General features: G+C 54.2%; 2 protein-coding genes across 2 annotated transcripts in view; one reads left to right on the top strand and one right to left on the bottom strand.

Annotated features, from left to right (window-relative positions):
- The window catches only part of LOC141474795 (T cell receptor alpha chain MC.7.G5-like), a 290,098-nt gene extending 285,485 nt beyond the window's left edge, over positions 1–4,613 (bottom strand). The window contains exons 1-2 of the mRNA XM_074162876.1: positions 4,568–4,613; positions 3,760–4,060 (exon numbers count right to left, since the gene is read on the bottom strand). Coding sequence (XP_074018977.1) covers positions 3,760–4,060; positions 4,568–4,613 — 347 coding nt within the window. The remainder of the gene's footprint in view (positions 1–3,759; positions 4,061–4,567) is intronic.
- On the top strand, positions 939–1,241 carry LOC141474918 (feather keratin Cos2-3-like). Its single transcript, XM_074163029.1, has one exon. It carries the CDS (start codon positions 939–941, stop codon positions 1,239–1,241), a length of 303 nt encoding a protein of 100 aa, XP_074019130.1.
- Positions 4,614–17,979: the final 13,366 nt, after the last annotated feature.

Consider the following 17,979-nt stretch of genomic DNA (forward strand, 5'->3'; position numbering starts at 1 on the left):
GGCATTGTTAGGCAGGATGGGGTCAAAACCTGGCAGGACAACACATGTATCTTGGAAGGCAGTAACAAGTGACCATTGGGGTAAGCTGGGGAGGGAAGGAAAGAGAAGGACATGGCAGGTCCTCATGCATAGGAGCCCATGGGCATCAAGCGGAGGATGGATGGACCATTTTCCTCAGAACACACTTCAAACAATCCCAGCAGAGTCACCCAGGCTATTTTCATCTGAACCAACCCAGTACTTGAGCTGAGTCTTCTGCCCGCACTGCTGCATTCCTGCCCTAGAAATCCTGGGACCTTTCATCCCAGTGATCACAGGAAGCCTTCACTGGGAAATGGTCCTGGCACCAACCTGGAAATGAAAAGGCAGCAGTGTTGGAAACCAAAGCACAGCCCATATCATTAGCTGCAATGGTTTACATTCAAGATGAGCTTGTCAGAAAATTGTTACCTCTGCAAAGGGCGCCTCTGCTCCTGCGGCAATGAAGGGCAGGTATAAAAGCCAGCGCAGGTCCCTGCTCTCTCATCTACTTCTCTTGCCTTCTTCTCCTTGGGAATCAGGTGAGTCTGAAGTTCCTTTTCTCTCTCTTCCAACATGAGATCTCTTCTTGATGGACCTCTCATCTGATATTGGCTCTCTCCTGTCCTTTGGTTTGCATCGCCTTGTCATGATAGAGGGAAGCAGGGAGAAGGTCTGCTTAGAGAGAATCTGAGATGTAGCAGAAGGGACTTTTGGTTTATGCTCTAGGAGACACTGTCCTTGGGACAGGCTGCTCTTTGTAGGGTGATAAAGACTGTGTGTCTCCTGGCGACCTTACAGCTCCCCACTGAGTCGTGGCCTTGGCTCCTTTGTGACAGGGTAACCAGGCTGCTCCTCACCCACCCTTGTTCTCTATTTCCTCCCTGCTCCTCTCCCAGGTGCACCTTCACCCTTGAGATATGTCCTGCTACAACCAGTGCCTGCCCTGCCGGCCCTGTGGCCCAACCCCACTGGCCAACAGCTGCAATGAGCCCTGTGTCAGGCAGTGCCAGAACTCCACCATTGTCATTGAGCCTCCTGCTGTGGTGGTGACCCTGCCCGGACCCATCCTCAGCTCCTTCCCTCAGAACACGGTGGTGGGATCCTCCACCTCTGCTGCTGTTGGCAGCATCCTCAGCTGTGATGGAGTGCCCATCACGTCTGGGTGCTGTGACCTTTCTGGCATTTCCAGCCGCTACTGTGGCAGAAGGTCCCTCCACTGATAAAGATGCTGGGACATCCTCAGGGAGACACCTCTAGGAACTCAGGACATGGTGCTGGGAAAAGGATTGAGATTTGGGATGTGTTTGCAGTACAGCTGAATGGCTTTGCCTTTCTCTGCCTTTTCCTTGTTTGCTTTGGTTCCCCTTGGCAGAAAGGTCCCACCAAGGCACACATGGTGGGGACCATCTGTCTTCTCTCTCTATGGGGCAGGCAGACAGACATGCAAAAATTTCTTCACAGTCAAGGACCGCAGAGTCTCTTTGGCCACTAGGGCTACACAAACTGTTGACGCTGACCTGGAGTGACTTTATTTCCCTCTTTTAACGCATTAAAGTTCTGCTGCATTCAAGCCTGGCCTCTGTGTGGTCTTTCCCTCTGTGGACACTCTCCAAGCTGCCGAGGGAGAAAGGTGTTGTTCTTGGGTGGAAGGGGGTAAGGGCTTAAGGAGACCCTTCTGCATTGACAAAGGAATGGGAGGTTTGGACACCCTTGCAGTGGTTTCTCTTTTGAGGACCATCTCTTGGAGCTGAGGGAGACATCCTGGGCTGCTCTGCTGCCAGTGACCATCAGGCCTTGCCTTGCTGTGTTTCTGCCCACAAATGCCCAGAAAGGCAGGAGGTCCTGAGGGGGCTGAAGCCCCATGAGCTCCTGAGGAAAGTTGTTCCTCTTCCTGCGGCCAGAGCTGCTCTGGGGTGGCAGGGGGTGAGTGTGGGGCTGCAAAGTGCCTTCTTATGGGACTCAAACCAGCAGCTCCTGGTGCAAAACAGTTGTTGGAGTCGGTTCTCACTCTTCTATTATTATGTGCAAAAAATGTTTTCCATTAGGAACCTTGGCTGCAAGAGAAACTCAGCCAGCTCATGGTGACAGAGGAGGCTGCAGGCAGCTCCCTCTTGCTCCAGGCAGTGATACCGCCTGCACCTGCCTGGAAAACACAAGAGGAAAAAAGGCCAGCATGTCCCTTGAAACTGGGGAAAATATCAAAAGAATGCATGAGCATTCCCAGGGCAGCCAAACCATGTGTTCAGCTGCTCTGTAAATTAATGTTGCTCCTGCATTTCTCTGCCGTTTGAAGAGAGAGTGAGTCTAGAGACACAGAGAGTGACTGTAGACATCAAGTGAGTGTAGACAGGTCCACTCCTCCATCCCTTCTGATGTCCCAGCCTCAGTGTCTGGAGCCTGAGGGGAGGCTGGCTTGTCCCAGACACATACCCTTCTGCTGCCACATGAGTGTGTCGCTGTGGCACCGCTCCCTTTGCAAGGGCAGGGCCTGTTTCCAGACCCTTGAGGACATCAACAAGGTCAGGTGGGACTTTCCAATGCTGCAGGATTTTCTTTTCCTTCTAATGTGGGAATTCTTTGGGGGGCTGCAGCAATGGGGATGTTCTCTAGTTTTTATATTAACCTTGACACACAGACCTGAGACGTGGAGAGGCTCTGTGTCTGGGAAGGCCATGACAGCTTTGGCTCCACTGTGGTTTCTCTCTGTCTTACAGTGAGACAGCAGCTGACTGAACCACTGCCAAACCCTTGAGCTCACTAAAGCTGATGGTGCTGGTCAGTGACTGATTCCTTCCTCACCTGTAGGGTCTGAAGGACTTGCCTAGAGCTCTCTCGAGGGGCTGAGAGCTGGTGTCAGGAGTCCGTGTTCTCGGTGGGGTGTGTGCATGATTGTGCTCGTGTACATTTTCCTCTGGCTGTGTTCATGTCTGTGGGGAGGCTCAGGGATGTGGTAGGCCTGAGGAGAAGCCATACCAATAAAATCTGAGGAGAAATAGGCTTCGAGTACGTCAGCCTTTTCCATGTCATTTGTCACCAGGTGCCCATCCTCACCAAGCAATAAACCCACCTATGCTTAGCCTTCTAAGCACCCCATCCGATGGTTAAACCCCATCTTCATGTCCAGGGTACTTGAAGAGAGACGAATGTCAGGGAGAACACTTTTGTGTGGGTGAAGGGGCTGAAGCAGGGCACATTACTCTCCTCAGCTGCATCTCCCCCTCACACCAAGCACAGGTCAGTCTCCCCTCAACCACATTGAAGCCCTGGACACAGGGCTTGCAGAAGATGCCTCTGTCAAGTCCAGCACAGTGTTTTGGTCCTGGACAATGTAGACAGCTGTGGTCATCAGTGGAGACAAAAGTCAAAGGGAAAAGAAGACAAGCCAATGGTATCTTGTCCCGAGTTGTCACTCTGGGGTACCAGCTATCTTAAGCAGAGGGTATTTAGAAGCCTGGTTTAGCTTCATTATGGTGTAGCCTCCAACGGAACTGCCCCAAGTCAGGTTTCTTGAATTCTTTTCATCATCAAAGACCCTGGGTCTAGATGCAGCTGTGCAAGTCACGCTGGCATGTGCTTCACAGCAGCACAGGCTGGGGAGGCAGAGGCCCAGCCTCTCCACAGCCCCAGGTGCCCCTGCTGGGCAGGTTGAGCTCAGAGCTCCATGCAAGCAGTGGCAGAGAGGGAACTGCTCCTCAGAGCACCCCCACCTTTTTGTGCACTGCTGCCAGCTGTGGGTACCAGTGTGGGCTCAGTGCACAGAAATAGGCAGCGCTGTCCTGGACCTCAGCGTCCCGCACGTGCAGAAACACCTGGGAGGTCTCCACAGACATTACAGAGGAGAACCTCCCTGAATCCACTTGAGGATTCCCTTTGTACACCCATAACAGCCTCTGAGGGGACTGGGTCTGGTGCTGCTGGTACCAGAAGATGTAAGGATTGTCATAGCTGGTGGAGAAATTGCAGTGCAGAGTTGCATTGTGTCCTGCCTGGATGGTCATTTGTGGTGGGAACTGGAGCACAGAGTCCTTTTGGGCATGACCTGTAAAGCCAGAAAGGGCTTTCAGTTGCTTGCCTCTGGACCTGTCTGTCTGTCACTTCATCAGCTTGCTCACTGTCCCCACTTTCCATCTCACTTTTCCGTGCATCAGAAATGCGGAGCTGTCTGTCCCTGCACACTTCTTTCTGCAGGTTCTTGCCACACCTCACCCCCCAGATCATCCGGCTGTTCAGCAATGCTCTTTCAGTCCACTGATTGTCTCCGTATCTGCCTCTCAGCTATGTTAACTGCTGGTGTCTCCTTTAGCAGCAGAAGTACATTTAGAGGAGTGTTGAGCACCTGCAAATTAGGGTGAGGTCTTATTCCTCCTTTGATACCCGTTACTCCTGTCATCTCCCACATTATTTACCATACCCAGCTACACACCCTGATCTCCCTACAGAAACATTCCCAGGTCCCCCACAGAATCAGGACTCATGTCTCCTCCCTTCCACCACCAGCTGGGAAAACTCTTGCCTCATGCTCCCCAGCCTGAAAGTCACATCTCACCAAAATATGCCAGTTCCACCAGGGCTGCCAGAAAAATCAGGACCATGTCACGCTCTCCCTTCATGAGGTGCACAGGGACCTGCCAGCCCGAGGGACCAGATGCTTGCACCTTCACCTCTTCTGCGTCTGGCAGATCAAAGAGGCCTCCAAACCACAGCCCAGAGGGTGGAGCAAAAGTCCCTCCCTGCTGCTCCAGGCAGGCCTCTTTGGGTCTGTCCCCCAACATCTACCACAAGAAGGCCCTCATGACAGAGAACAGGTTTAAGTACTGTCCATCAAAGAGACAGGCATGCCTCAAGAGCTTCTCCCGACACCCACCACATCAACAGCTGCACAGGCTGGCACACAGATCTGTAGGAGATGGAGATGGCACCCCTGCACCCAGCCATGTCCACCCTGTCCCTGGGACTGTCTGGATGGAGAGAGGACCAGGGACAAACTGAAGTGCATGGACGCAGGTGTCACACACTCTCTCCCTTTTCCTCTGGCCATAGAGGAGGAACCTGAAGAGAAACCTCTCTGTGAAGAGCATCTGCTGCAAAAGCCATCCACACAGGGACAGACACACTCCTGCACTCTGGCAGGGGGAGGACACGGAAACACAACGCTCTGTTGTACAGGCAGTTGCTCTGTGCCCCTTTCCTTACATTACCCGCAGCCTTCAACTGCTTGTCCTGCTTTGGGCCCCAGAACCTCAGTACCCAGGCAAGCGTATTCTGGTTTCTGCTGCCTGGAGCAGCTCTTCTCTGCCCATTCTCACCCAGGGCCTTTCTCACACAGTTGGCAGGGACTGCATGAAGCAAGTAATGGGCACAGCAGCCCCCATTCACAACCTCACTCCCACAAGGCCTTCAGGGTCCTGTTGTGCAGTAGAGGCCATGTCAGAAGGACGGTGGGCTGCCCTCTGCTCTCCAGTGACTGCAAACCTGCCAGGAGTTCCCTTGGAATACAACTATGGCTGCCACAACAGGCCCCAGCTGAGGCAGGGAAGAGGCTGAGCCTTTCCTCTCTGCTCCTGAAGCCTGTGAACATGGAATGTCACCACTGTCTGGGCTCCTAGAGCCACACAGGCCTCCCTGAGGACTGGCTGGTCCCAGGAGCCCATGCCCAGAGGCCTCTTTCCAGCTCTCCCAATAGACTTTCAGCCTCACAGGACAACTTAGCAGATCTCTTTGTGGCTCCTGCCTCAGGTCTGAAATTGAGCCTCAGATGTGTCTTTCATCAAGTGCCCAGCTCAAGCTTCTCTCCCATCTCCTGGACTTCCCTTCAACACCAAAGGCTCTCAGTCTGAGGTTGAGGGGGATCCTGTGCCACAAGCTCTATGTCCTGACCACCAGGCACTGTAGGATACACTTAAAGGCGTCTCCTTCTTGTGTGGGTAGAGCTGTAGAACTGCCAGCTCTACAGGATGCCTTTGCAACTCCAGGAGGAGCACCTCAGAAGCAGAGAGTGGAGCTGGAGGATTCCATTTGTAATTGTGTAGCTGAGCCGATTTACAAAGTTACCAGGAAGAAAACAAGAAAAGAAAGGGCTTGTATGGGCCATGCATCAGCTGGGTTTTTCTGTTCTAAGAGTGCCTGCCGTTGTCAGTAGGGTGGAAGAGATCCCCAGCCCCTGGCCGTGGAGCAGCAGCAGTGGCCGGTCTGTGGGGCAGGAGCGAGATCTGTCGGGCTGCCTGTGGGCAGGAGGGTCTCTGCCGAGTGAGGGGTAAGAGAAGGTTTCTGCCCAGTGGTGGGCTCCGGAGCCGAGTCGGGCTCTGCGCCCGCCGCCCTGTGCAGGGCAGAAAGGCGCTGCTCCTGGCCGGGAGCCAGCGGGGCCGGCGGCTGCAATCGCTCCTTGCCGGGCCCCGCCGGACAGCGCCACCGCTCCGAGCGCGCTTCCTGCCCCGCCGCCGCCGGCAGTGTGGCGGGGGGGTTCTGTGTGCGTCCCTGTGAGAGTGCGGGGGTGAGCGGGTGGCGAAGGGCGGGAGAAGGTTTCTGCCTGGTGGGCAGCTCCGGAGCCGAGTCGGGGGAACCTAACAGAGGCTGCGGGGGCTGTGGGGCCTGGAGGGTCCCGGTGACGGTGGGTCGGGGGAAGCGCCCCGGGGCGCGGGACCGGGCCGGGGCCGGGCGGGGCGAGGCGGCCCCGGCGGGCGGAGCGGCAGCGCCCCCTGGCGGGCCCGCCCGGGGATGTCCCCCCGCCCCCGACACACACGCCCGGCCCCGCCCGCGGCGGTTCCTGCCCGGCCGCAGCCCCGGCTCCTCTCCCCGTGTCTCCCAGGGCGCAGTAATACACCACCGCGTCCCCGCGCCGGGGCCGGGCGAGCCACAGGGCGCTGGACCGGCGGTCTGCCGCCACCCGCAGCCACCCCGGCGGGGACCGCAGCTCTTTGGAGTCTTTAAGAACTCTCTCGAGGAATGTGGGTCCTCGGCCCAGGAGCTGACGGTACCACTGGATGAAGTCCCCGGTCTGTATGTCGGGGTGTGAGCAGTTGATGCTGATGGTGGTGCCCTCGGTGGTCTCTGCCGACGGCTCCTGCTGCACCTGGGCTCTGCCCGCAGCCACTGGAGAGAAAGGAGCAAGAAAGGCCAAAGATAATCAACCATCACCCAGGGCTGATGATTCTTTTTCCCAAGAAATCATTCAGAATAGGAGCTAAGAGGCAGTAGCAGTTGCAATGGATGGGGACACGTGCTATGATCCTGGTGTGGGTGTGTTAAGCGAGGGAAAACGTCTGGGAGGTAATCTGAAATTGACGCATGGAGAGATAGAATGAAAGCCAGTTGCATGGATGGATGGAGAGTGAGAGAGGGGACAGGAGAATTAGGGGTCTTACAGTGGAGGATGAAGGGCTGAATCCAGAGCAAAAAGTGCTGAATGCAGAAGGACAGGAGTGGATGTTTGGAATAACAGCATGGTGCAAGAAAACAGACTTGTGCCTACAGATATTAAAGAAGCAGAGGGAGCAATGAGAGAGGGGACTCAGAGAGTAGGAAGACAGTTGAAGGATGGTAGATGTATGGAGAGATGGGTCAGAAGATGGGTGGCTAGGATGGTGGGTGGATAAAGAGAGGAAGAGTAGACAGGGAGAGGGATTGTCACACTGAAGGAGGGAGCTCTACATTTAAGGCAATCAGAATTGCTGATTGCACAGGGGAAGGAGAGGTAGCATGAAGAATCAGGCGTACAAGTCAGCAAGCTTGTACTGAACGACCTGGTGCAGAAAGAGAACAGGAACAGGGTTTGGGAAGGGGGATGAGAGACGGCAGAGAGGCAGGAGGGGGAGAGAGATGTTGAAGAATGAGAGGGAAGAGGTGGCTCAGGGCCTTGCCCCGGCTGAGAGGGCTCAGGGGCTCTGCACGGGCACCACTTGCGGCAACTGCCAAAGGGACTCTCCCCGTCCTCCTCCAGCAAGGAGAAGCCGGCACAGCGCCAGCTGCAGCCTGGCACAGCAGCAGGGCCTTGGCCCAGGCCATGCACCAGCTTCCCCGAGCTGTCTCCCAGCTCAGGGGCTGGAACCAGCAGCCACAGATTTCCTGCAGGTGGGAGTGAGGAGGCTGAGAGCCTCCCTTCAGCTGCCGCTGTGCAGTCCCAGCACAATGCCCCAAAGCTGTGTTGTGGCAGAGGGAGTGTGAGGATGTGTTTGCGCTTGGGTGGGCAGGGGTCAGGAAGAACCGGGAAAGTGTTGATGGGTGTCACAGATTCGAGGAGACACCTCCAGACATCATCTAGACCACCCTGCTGCTTGGAACAGCTCCCATTAGATGAGATTGCCCAAAGCCATGCTTGCTTCGTCCGGGAACACCTCAATGGAGACTGCACAACCTCGCTGGGAAACACATTCTTTTTGTCATTATTTCTTTTAGCCTGTGCCTGAACTAGTACTCCCCATGTTCCAGCAGCTCTTCCTTGCCTCTCCTCCTGTCCCAGAGCACTTCCAGAGTCTCTGCCACCTTCTCTGTTTCTTTTGGACAGGAAGTTCCTGGACCTGCTGGGAACAATTTGGCTAACACAGATCAGGGAGGTTGTGGAGTCCTCTTCTCTGTAGATTTTCAAGACCTGCCTGGATGCAGTCCTGAGTAAGGTGCTCTAGGCAGTCCTGCCTTAGCAGGTGACCTGGACTAGATGATCTCTAGAGGTCCCTTCCAACTCTAACAATTTTGTGATTCTGTGATTCATCACAGCAGATGAGCAGGAGGAATGGGCCAGCTCCCACTAGAATGTTGAATGTCCCCAGAGAGAACAGGGAATGAGGGTTCATGAATGGCCCTTGATGGGAGCTGCCTACGACAAGGTGAGGTACAACATCTCTGTATCAACTGCCCTGGCTGAAGTTTGAGGGAAATAACAAAATGAAACCAGTTTTAAGGTGTCTCCATCTTGAGACAAGACAAACCCAGTTGTTGTCACAGAGGGTGGATGTACCTGAGGTTATTAACAGTGGTCAAGATGAACAAATCTCTAATATGTAAATGCAATGGCTCATGTGTGTGCTGCTTGTGCTTCACCAGACAGCGGAGCTTCCAATGCACTGGCAATAAGAAGACTGTGCCTTCATTTAGTGTGAATGATGTCTGGAATGGACAGAAAACATTCCATCACAGGATCTTGTCCTGCAGATCCCTGGGTGTAGAGGGGAAGCAGCGCTGCCAGGGGACACCTGAGGGCTCCTTCCTCCACCCTCAGCCTTGCACAGACACATCCCCTCCCTCCCCTGGGTTCTTGCACAGCCAAGGAAGCTCCCTGCACCAGGGTGTCACGCACAGCACAGAGGTACAAGGCACTGTCAGAGACCTCGACTTCCTCCAGCTGCAGGAGGCTGTATTTCCCCGCAGTGTTCAGCTCGGTGGTGAAACGGCCGCTGCGCTTGCGGCCACCTGATGCATGATAGGAGACCAGCTGGGGACCTTGTCCTTTCTTCTGCTGGTACCAGAGCAAGAACGGAGAGAAGGAGGTCTGGTATGTGCAGGTGGTTTGGAAGGTGTCTCTCTGCTTCACTGTGACTTGTCCTTCTTGCTGGGTGACGGTGACCTGTCCCATGGTGCCTGGAAAAAAGTGAAGGTCAGAAGTTGTGCAGTGGGGAAGTAAACGAGGAGTGGGTTCAAAACCCAGGCAGAGAAGGCTCCCTGTCTTTTGCCATGCAGGGAAATCCTGAGGCCTGGGGACATCAGATGTGGAGGGATTTGGGGCAGTAACTCAGAGCTCTGAGCCCAGCATGGACCTTGAGAAGAGCTGTGCTTTGTCCCTGTTGCTGTTCCTCCTCCCTGCTCCCGCTCTTACAACACAGAGACCCAGCGAACAGCCTGTCATGCCTGATCTTTGTGTGCTGGACCACTCTATCAGGTTGATGCAGCCTTGGAGTTATGGGAAAAAGATTCATCCTACTTCCCCATCCTTGTCATCGTGGGTAACTCGAGGGCTCCTTGCTCCCCGAGTTCACATGGAGCTGAATGGCAGAAAGAGGGATACTGTTTTGAAAACCAGGAGAAAACTGGAAGCCACAGCAGACATGACAGCTAGGAGGCAGAACAGTACTCCCTGGAAATGTCAGTTGGATGAGAGCTTTAAGGTCCCTGGGGCAGCTTTGAAAAGTTCTGCTGATTGCATTGGAAAGGGAGAAATGTGAGAGTGAGAGAGAGCTGAGACCTCCTATGGTGAGAGCAGCTGGATCAGAAGGTAGAGGCAGAGGGAAATGGATGGAAGGTGAGAGCAAAGTAGCAGAAGAGGTCTGAGGTATCTCTTCTCTCTCCTTTCAAACCGTAAGACCACCTTGTGAGAACTAGTGCAAACCAACAAATGTGAGCCACTAGTTCCCTGCAAGATCCTGACAAGGCTGGCGAGGGTTTCTTTGAAGAAGAAATATGCCTTGATGAAAACCAGGACTTACCGAGCCATTGTCCCAGGAAAGCCGTGAGGATGAGATATCTGAGATGCATGTCAAGACCAACCTGCCTCTTTGTTGAGTGAGAGAGAGTCAGAAAAGCACCTCCCAGCCCTGAGATGACAGAGCTGCCGGAAATGACTCTGGTGGCAGGGCAAAGGAAGAATCGGGGGAGAGCAGTGATCTCTTCTTCCTGGGCCTGAAATGCTCCTTCTGGGTTTCTCCCTCCTCTAGCAGCAACACCTGTGTCCCCCTCAGCCAGTGCCATTCTCAACATTTCCCCATTAAGGGGCCTTGGAGGCTCTGGGGGTCCCAGTGGTGGGAAGGGGCTGTGGCCAGTCAGCTCACAGTGGAGTCCTCACCTCCCCAGATAGAATCGCCTGCTCTTCTGCACACCCACTGCTGGGCCATTTGGGAGGTGAGCGATTTCTTCCCCAATGAGGCTTCAGTTGTCTGTTCTCTAGACTAAAAAGACACAAGTCCCTCAGCCTTTCCTCACAAGAGAGACATTCCAGTCCCTCATGATCTTTGTAGCCCTTTGCTGTACTCTCTCCAGCAGTTCCCTGTCCTTCTTGAACTGGGGAGCCCAGAACTGGACACACTGCTCCAGATGGGGCCTCACCAAGGCAGAGCAGAGGGGGAAGACGACCTCCCTCATCCTCCTGGCCACACTCTTCTTGATGCACCCTAGAATGCTATTGGCCTTCTTGGCCACAAGGGCACATTGCTTAAGCCTAAGCTTACCTATGCGCATGCTGTGGGAAAAAGTGTTGAAAACCTTGATGAAGTCAAAGTAGACAGCATCCACTGCCCTCCCGTCATCTATCCATCCAGTCATGCCATCGTAGAAGGCTATCAGGTTAGTCAGACATGATTTCCCCTTGCTGAATCCGTGGTGACTACTTCTGGTAGCTTTCTTTTTTTCCATATGCTTTGAGATTATGCCCAGAATGAGCCATTCCATCATCTTTCCAGGGATGGAGGTGTGGCTGGCTGGCCTGTATTTTCCTGGTTCCTCCTTCTTTTCCTTTTTGAAGACTGTAGTGACACTGGCTTTCCTCCAGTCCTCGGGCACCTTGCCTGTTCCCCAGGACCTTTCAAAGATGATGGAGAATGGCCCAGCAATGACTTATGTCAACTCCCTCAGCACTCATGGGTGCATCCATTCAGAACCAATGGACTTGTGGATGTCCAGTTTACTTAATCGATTTTAATTATCTTCCTCAACTAAAGGGAAGTTTCCCTTCATCTAGACTGTCTCTGTTACTTCCAAATTCTGGGACTCCTGAGGGCTGGCCTGAGTAGTATAGACTGAAGCAAGGAAAGCATTCAGTAACTCCTCCTCTGCATCCTCTGTCACCGGTGCACCCGTCTCATTCAACAGCGGGCCCACATTTTCTCTAGTTTTCCTTTTGCCTCCAATATACTTGAAAAAACCCTTCTTGTTGACTTTGACATCCCTTGCCAGGTTTAATTCCAAGGAGGCCTTGGCTTTCCTCATTTCATCCCTGCATCCTCTGACCGCATTCCTGTAATCTTCCCAAGTGGTCAGTCCTTTCTTCCGCACACTGTAATCTTCCTTCTTCCACTAGAGGTTTTTCAGAAGCTCCCTGCACAACCACGCAGGTCTCATGCTTCCCTTGCCTGATTTCTTGCTCTTAAGAATGCATGGATCCTGAGCTTGGAGAAAGCAGTATTTGAATATCAACCAGATGTCTTGAGCCCCCCTGCTTTCCAGAGCCTTAATCCATGGGATTACTCCAAACAGTTTCTAGAAGAGGTCAAAGTTAGCCCTCCTGAAGTCCAAGGCTTCAGTCCTACTTGTTGTTCTGCACATACCACCCATGATCCTGAACTCTATCTTTTCATGATCACTGCACCCAAGGCTGCCCCCAACCTTAATGTCCTCCACCAATCTCTCTTTGTTTGGCAGCACTAGGTCCAGTAGTACACCTCTCCTTGTTGGCTCCTCCAGCACCTGAGTCAAGTCAGCTGTCTGTAGAAGGCCTCATCAGCTTCCTCATCCCGATTGGGTGGCTTGTAATAAACACCCACAACAGAGTCTCTCATATTGGCCTTCTCCCTAATCCCTACCCACTGGCTCTCAACTCTCTCTTCATCTGCCCCCAGGGAGAGCTGGATACATTCCAGTTGCTCTCTCACATAAAGAGCGACTCCACCACCTTGCCTCATTGGCCTGTCTTTCCTAAAAGGAGCATAGCCATCCATGACAGCATTCCAGTCATGTGAGCCATCCCACTATGTCTCAGTAACTGCAATGAGATCATGGCCCTGTGACTGCACACAGGTCTCCAGTTCTTCCTGTTTATTCCCCACACTGCATTCATTGGTATTTAAGCACTTCAGAGAGGGAGTTGAGCATGTAGTTTTCACCCTTGAGGAGTGGGAGGCCTTCTGGCTCTCAAAAATAGTCACCCGCTGCCCCAAAGGTACCTAACTACTACACCCAAGTACCTCTCTAGAAAGCCCAGTTGGATCCCCAGCCCTCTTCAAATCTAGTTTAAAGCTCTCTCAATGAGCCCTGATAATTCTTGTCCTAGAACCCTTTTCCCCCTGCGAGATAAGCTATTCCCATCCATTACCAGCCGGCCTTGTGCCTTGTAAATCAAGTCGTGGTCAAAGAACCCAAAGTCCTGTCAGGAACACCAGGCTTGGAGCCAGGGCATTGATCTGCTGGCTCTTCCTATTGACCTCCTCATCCTTCCCCACAACTGGAGGGACAGAGGAAAACACGACTTGTGCTACTGACCGCTTCACCAGCAATCCCAATGTCCTGAAATCAATCTTCATTGCCCTTGGACTTCTTTTCACTACTTCACCACTGCCTACCTGGAAAATCAAAAGGAGGTAATAATATGCGGGCCGTACTAGGGAAGGAAGGTTCTTCTTTACATCATTAACCAGGGCTCCAGGGAGGCTGCAGACCTCCCCATTTAGAGGGTCTGGTCTGTGTATTGGGCCTTCTGCTGCCTTCAGTAGCGAGTTGCCTGTGACAATGACCCGTCTTTTATTCTCTACTGCACCTGTTTCAATGTGGGGGGACATCTGACTAGATCTTGATGACACCTCTTATGGATGAAGTGGAAATGTTTTCTGGATTGTGTATGACATGGGATCCATAGGAGGAGAAGCAGAAACAGGGAAAGAGAAGGATCATGGCAATTTCACCCGGAGCAAGCAGTGGAAGACAAATGGAGACAGGGATAAGTGTGGCCAATCCCACGTGACCATGTGTCTGATCCAGGGGCTGGCCTGGCCATGCCTGTTGCTCTGTCTTGTCTGTCCACCTGCCAGTACTTCCCTGGAAACACAGTTATCAAGTCCAGCTGGGACAGGGAGCAAGGCTGATCTGTGTCTCTCTGTGCTGAAGAAGCCTCTGCCCATGGGTTTGACCAGCTCTGTCAGTTACTCCAGCCACACAGGGTTCCCCGGGGACTGGCTGGATAACCACAGTCTCTTCTCAGAGGCCTCCTGCCAGCTCTCACTCACCTCAGACCTCCAGCCCCTCAGAGCAACTTGGCCAATCTCTCTCTGACTCACTCATCCAGTAGGAACCTGGCATCCTTTGAGGCTGCACTTAGTGTGTCCAGTGCAAGCGTTTCCCCTGTCTCCTGGGCCTCAATTCCAAAGGTGCTGACTCCCGTCAAAGAAGGTCCTGGTGTCACCACTGATCTCCTGAGGGGAGCGCTTGAAGGTGCCTGTGACCTCGACACCCCCTTTTACTGCCGCTATGGACCTTGAACTCTTGACTTCATGGGAATCCGGAGCTGGACTCCCGGGGCTGCGGGGCGTGGGGTCTGTGGGGCCTGGAGGGTCCCGGTGCCGGTGGGTCGGGGGAAGCGCCCCGGGGCGCGAGGCCGGGCCGGGCGGGGCGGGGCGGGGCGAGGCGGCCCCGGCGGGCGGAGCGGCAGCGCCCCCTGGCGGGCCCGCCCGGGGATGTCCCCCCGCCCCCGACACACACGCCCGGCCCCGCCCGCGGCCGTTCCTGCCCGGCCGCAGCCCCGGCTCCTCTCCCCGTGTCTCCCAGGGCGCAGTAATACACCGCCGCGTCCCCGCGCCGGGGCCGGGCGAGCCACAGGGCGCTGGACCGGCGGTCTGCCGCCACCCGCAGCCACCCCGGCGGGGTCCGCAGCTCTTTGGAGTCTTTGAGAGCGCTCACAAGTAATGTGGGTCCTCTGCCCGGGAACTGACGGTACCAATTGATGTAGTCGTACGACATTATGTTAGGGTGAGAGCAGCTGATGTTGACAGTGGTGCCCTCGGTGGTCTCTGCCGACGGCTCCTGCTGCACCTGGGCTCTGCCCGCAGCCACTGGAAAGAAAGGAGAAGGAAAGGCCAAAGATTACAAAAGATCACCCAGTTCTGATGGCTTTTTTTTTTCCAGGAAAAACGGTCAGGAACAGTGGCACTGAGACAGAGCCAGACTGGTATTTATGGGTTATGTGCCCATCAACTGGGATGGAGGGTGATCGTGGTGCGGGTGTGTGGAGTGAGGGGAGCAGTCTAGGAGGAAATTTGAAAATGGTGCATAGAGAGCTAGAATGAAAGCCAGGTGCACAGATGGATGGAGGGGTCACAGGACAGAGAGGATTTCTCCTGAAGATCTCTCCTGGAGAGTTGGTTGTGTGACAGGGAAGGATGGAGGACTGAATTCAGAAGAAGAATAATTGCTTACTGTAAAGGGGGATGAGTGGATGTATGGTGCTGTGCGGAAAAGAAAACTTGTGGTTGCAGATATGAAGGAAGGAGAGGGAGAAATGAGAGAGGGGTCTCAGAGTAGGAAGAGGGGTTAGGGTTGGTAGATGCATGGAGAAATGGGTCAGAAGATGGGTGTGTGAAGGGAGGAAGAATAGACAGAGAGGGATTGTTACAGCGAAGGACAGAGGGCTATATTCAGGGCAATAAGAACTCTATTTCACAGGGGAAGGAGATGTTGCACAGAAAAGCAGACGTACATACAAGCAGGCTCTTACTAATCAAGGTGATAGAGAAATGGGGAAAAATGTGGTTTGGAAAGGGGCACAAAAGATGACAGAGAGGCAGGAGGGGGAAAGAAAGGCTGAATACCGAGAAGAAAGAGTTAGCACTGGGAACAGCCCGGGCACAGACCCGGCCCCCATCCACCGCCGCCAGCCCCACGCACCCAGGAGCAGCGCGGCCAGCCCCGCCAGCCCTGCGCCCCGGCACCGCCGCATCCCGCCGCTCCGCCGCCCGCGCCTCGCTGCCCCCCGCCAGCCCCGGCTCTCTGCTCCGGCCGCCACGCCTCCTCTCCGCCGCCTCCTCTCCTCTCCGCCGCCGCCAGCTCCGCCCCGGGGCTCAGCATGGGCATGGCAGGAAGGTGTTAAGTTAAGGAAGTTAAGCGCTTGCTCCTTTTCAGTTTATCTTATTTTCTCGAAATATCTCACTGGAAAATTGGACTCTTAAAACTAGATGTGGAAGGGAAGGTCACGGGGTTCTGCCGGATGCTCTCAGTTATTAATAAAAAAGCAAAAGTAGTCTATCAGGTGAAGTCTGCAGGGGACGCCGTGCAGGTGTCGACTGTCAGGCAAAAATACAGGAAGAACCAAGTGCTGCAGGGCAGTTCTCGGGGCAAGGACAGGGAGCAGGGGAAGAGGTTGTGGGAGCAGGGGAGGTGGAACAAGTAAAGGGGGAGAAGCTGAACGTGTAAAAGGAGAAATGAGTGCTGCTGGGAGAGATATGGTCTGGGAGAGAAACAGCACCTTTCTGGATCCAGATGGATCCTTCGCCCTCTCAAACACAAGAGCAAACTCAGCCATCCTTTCCAGCACTTTCTCAGGCAGCTTCTCTCCCCAGCTGGCACCATGACTCACAAGTTCAGGATCCTCCCTCCTCTTCCTCAGTCCTCACGTGTCTCATGTAGAGGGTTCTAGATCCTCTGAACAGGAGCTGTGTCCAACAGTTATTGCCCATTTCCCTCTCTGGCTGTTATCTACAGATGCCAATTTCCCACTGTTCATGGCATTCATGAAAACACTAGCCAGTCCTGGTCCTACTACTGATCCGTACACCTAGACCCCACTAAGAAGTGTCAGTCAGCTGGGCTTTGCACCAAGATCACAGCTCTCTGAGCCTGGCAGTCCAGCACATTTTCCACCCACCTTATCACTGAACCCATTTGTCATTAATTTGGCCATAAAGGAAGTCCAAGAGAGGCTGGCAAAGGTCTGGGAAATTCAGGGCCACAGCTCCTGCCCTTCCCTTCTCCATGGTGCCTGGTACCTCCTGAGAAAGCAATGAGGTTGTCCCTTGGCTACACTAGAGCCTCAGCTGAGAAACTGCAGCTCCTCGGAGAGGGGACTCTGTCCTGGCTGAGCTCTCCCAGCAGAGCTCTCTGGCACTGCCCTCACTCAGGTCTCTCAAGGGAAGGGGCAAAGCCCTCGGCTGTACTGCCTCCAAGCTGGATGTGAGCTCAGGCTGACCGATATTCTGGAGGGGAGATGGGCTTAGAAAATGTCCCCACAGTGCACAGCCCTTGTCAGAAAGAGGGTTGATACTGGACACTCCTGAGGGACAGCAGCTGGCTTTGGGGGATGTGGTCTTGAATCCAGTGTCCCTTCCGTCCTGGGGCCAGTTGCTGGGCACTCAGACTGGGATTCTAATGTGGGACGTGAAGGTGTTTGTGGGCTGAAGAACAAAGCAGTCATCAGTTCTTCAGCTTTCCCGTGCAAGCCACAGGGTCTGTCCTTCCACTCACAGCACAGTGACATCAGGCTTCATGTTCCTTTCATTCAGTGCCTGTTTGATGCAAGGTCTCAGCCCCTGCCTCACACAGCATCAGGTCACTGGGCTGCACAAGTCCATCATTTGGCATTGACGTGGACCTGAGAGAGGGCTCTGTCCCACCCCAGACACCCCAGGCACCACCGGCACTGCATTGGATGCATGCAGTCATGGATGGGCAGCATGAGGTGGTCAGGATTCCTTAGCCTTTCTCCTTGCTCAGAAAGCAATCCCCATCCTTTGAACTCCCCAGTGCTGGGGAGAGAAGCTGTGTCCTGGCCTGGAGAGGCAGGGAGTTGGGACTGGCAACCATGCTGAGGGGCTCCCAATACTCTGGTCCTCTGAATTCAACTAAGGATACAAGTTGGAGTGAATCCATCCTGGTTGTGGCCTGAAATGGGCAGCAGCAGTGTGAGCTCTGCAGAGGCAGGAGAAGGAGGGCGCAGGAGACACGGGCTGCATTTCAGGGCCTCTTCCCTGGACAGATCTCCTGGGGGCTGGTGCTATCACCACTCAGCTGCACTGGGGTTCCCTGGGAACCTGCTGCACTTTGGTGCTCATATGAGTGTCCCTGCCATGAGCAGCACCTTCCCCTGCGATGAGGGCACACACACAGAGTAATGCACACCAGCATCAAGTCACCCATAAATTTGTACTCCCAGATTCTTGCACACGAACACGGATGCACACAAGTGCACATAAGACAAGAAGACACGTAGGGACACAACCAACCATGGATGCTGCCAAGGACAGTGGAGACTCCTGTTATATGGCTAGAACATACTGGGGA

The sequence above is a fragment of the Numenius arquata genome, chromosome 23 (assembly GCF_964106895.1).
Source record: "Numenius arquata chromosome 23, bNumArq3.hap1.1, whole genome shotgun sequence".
Taxonomy (NCBI): Eukaryota; Metazoa; Chordata; class Aves; order Charadriiformes; family Scolopacidae; genus Numenius; species Numenius arquata.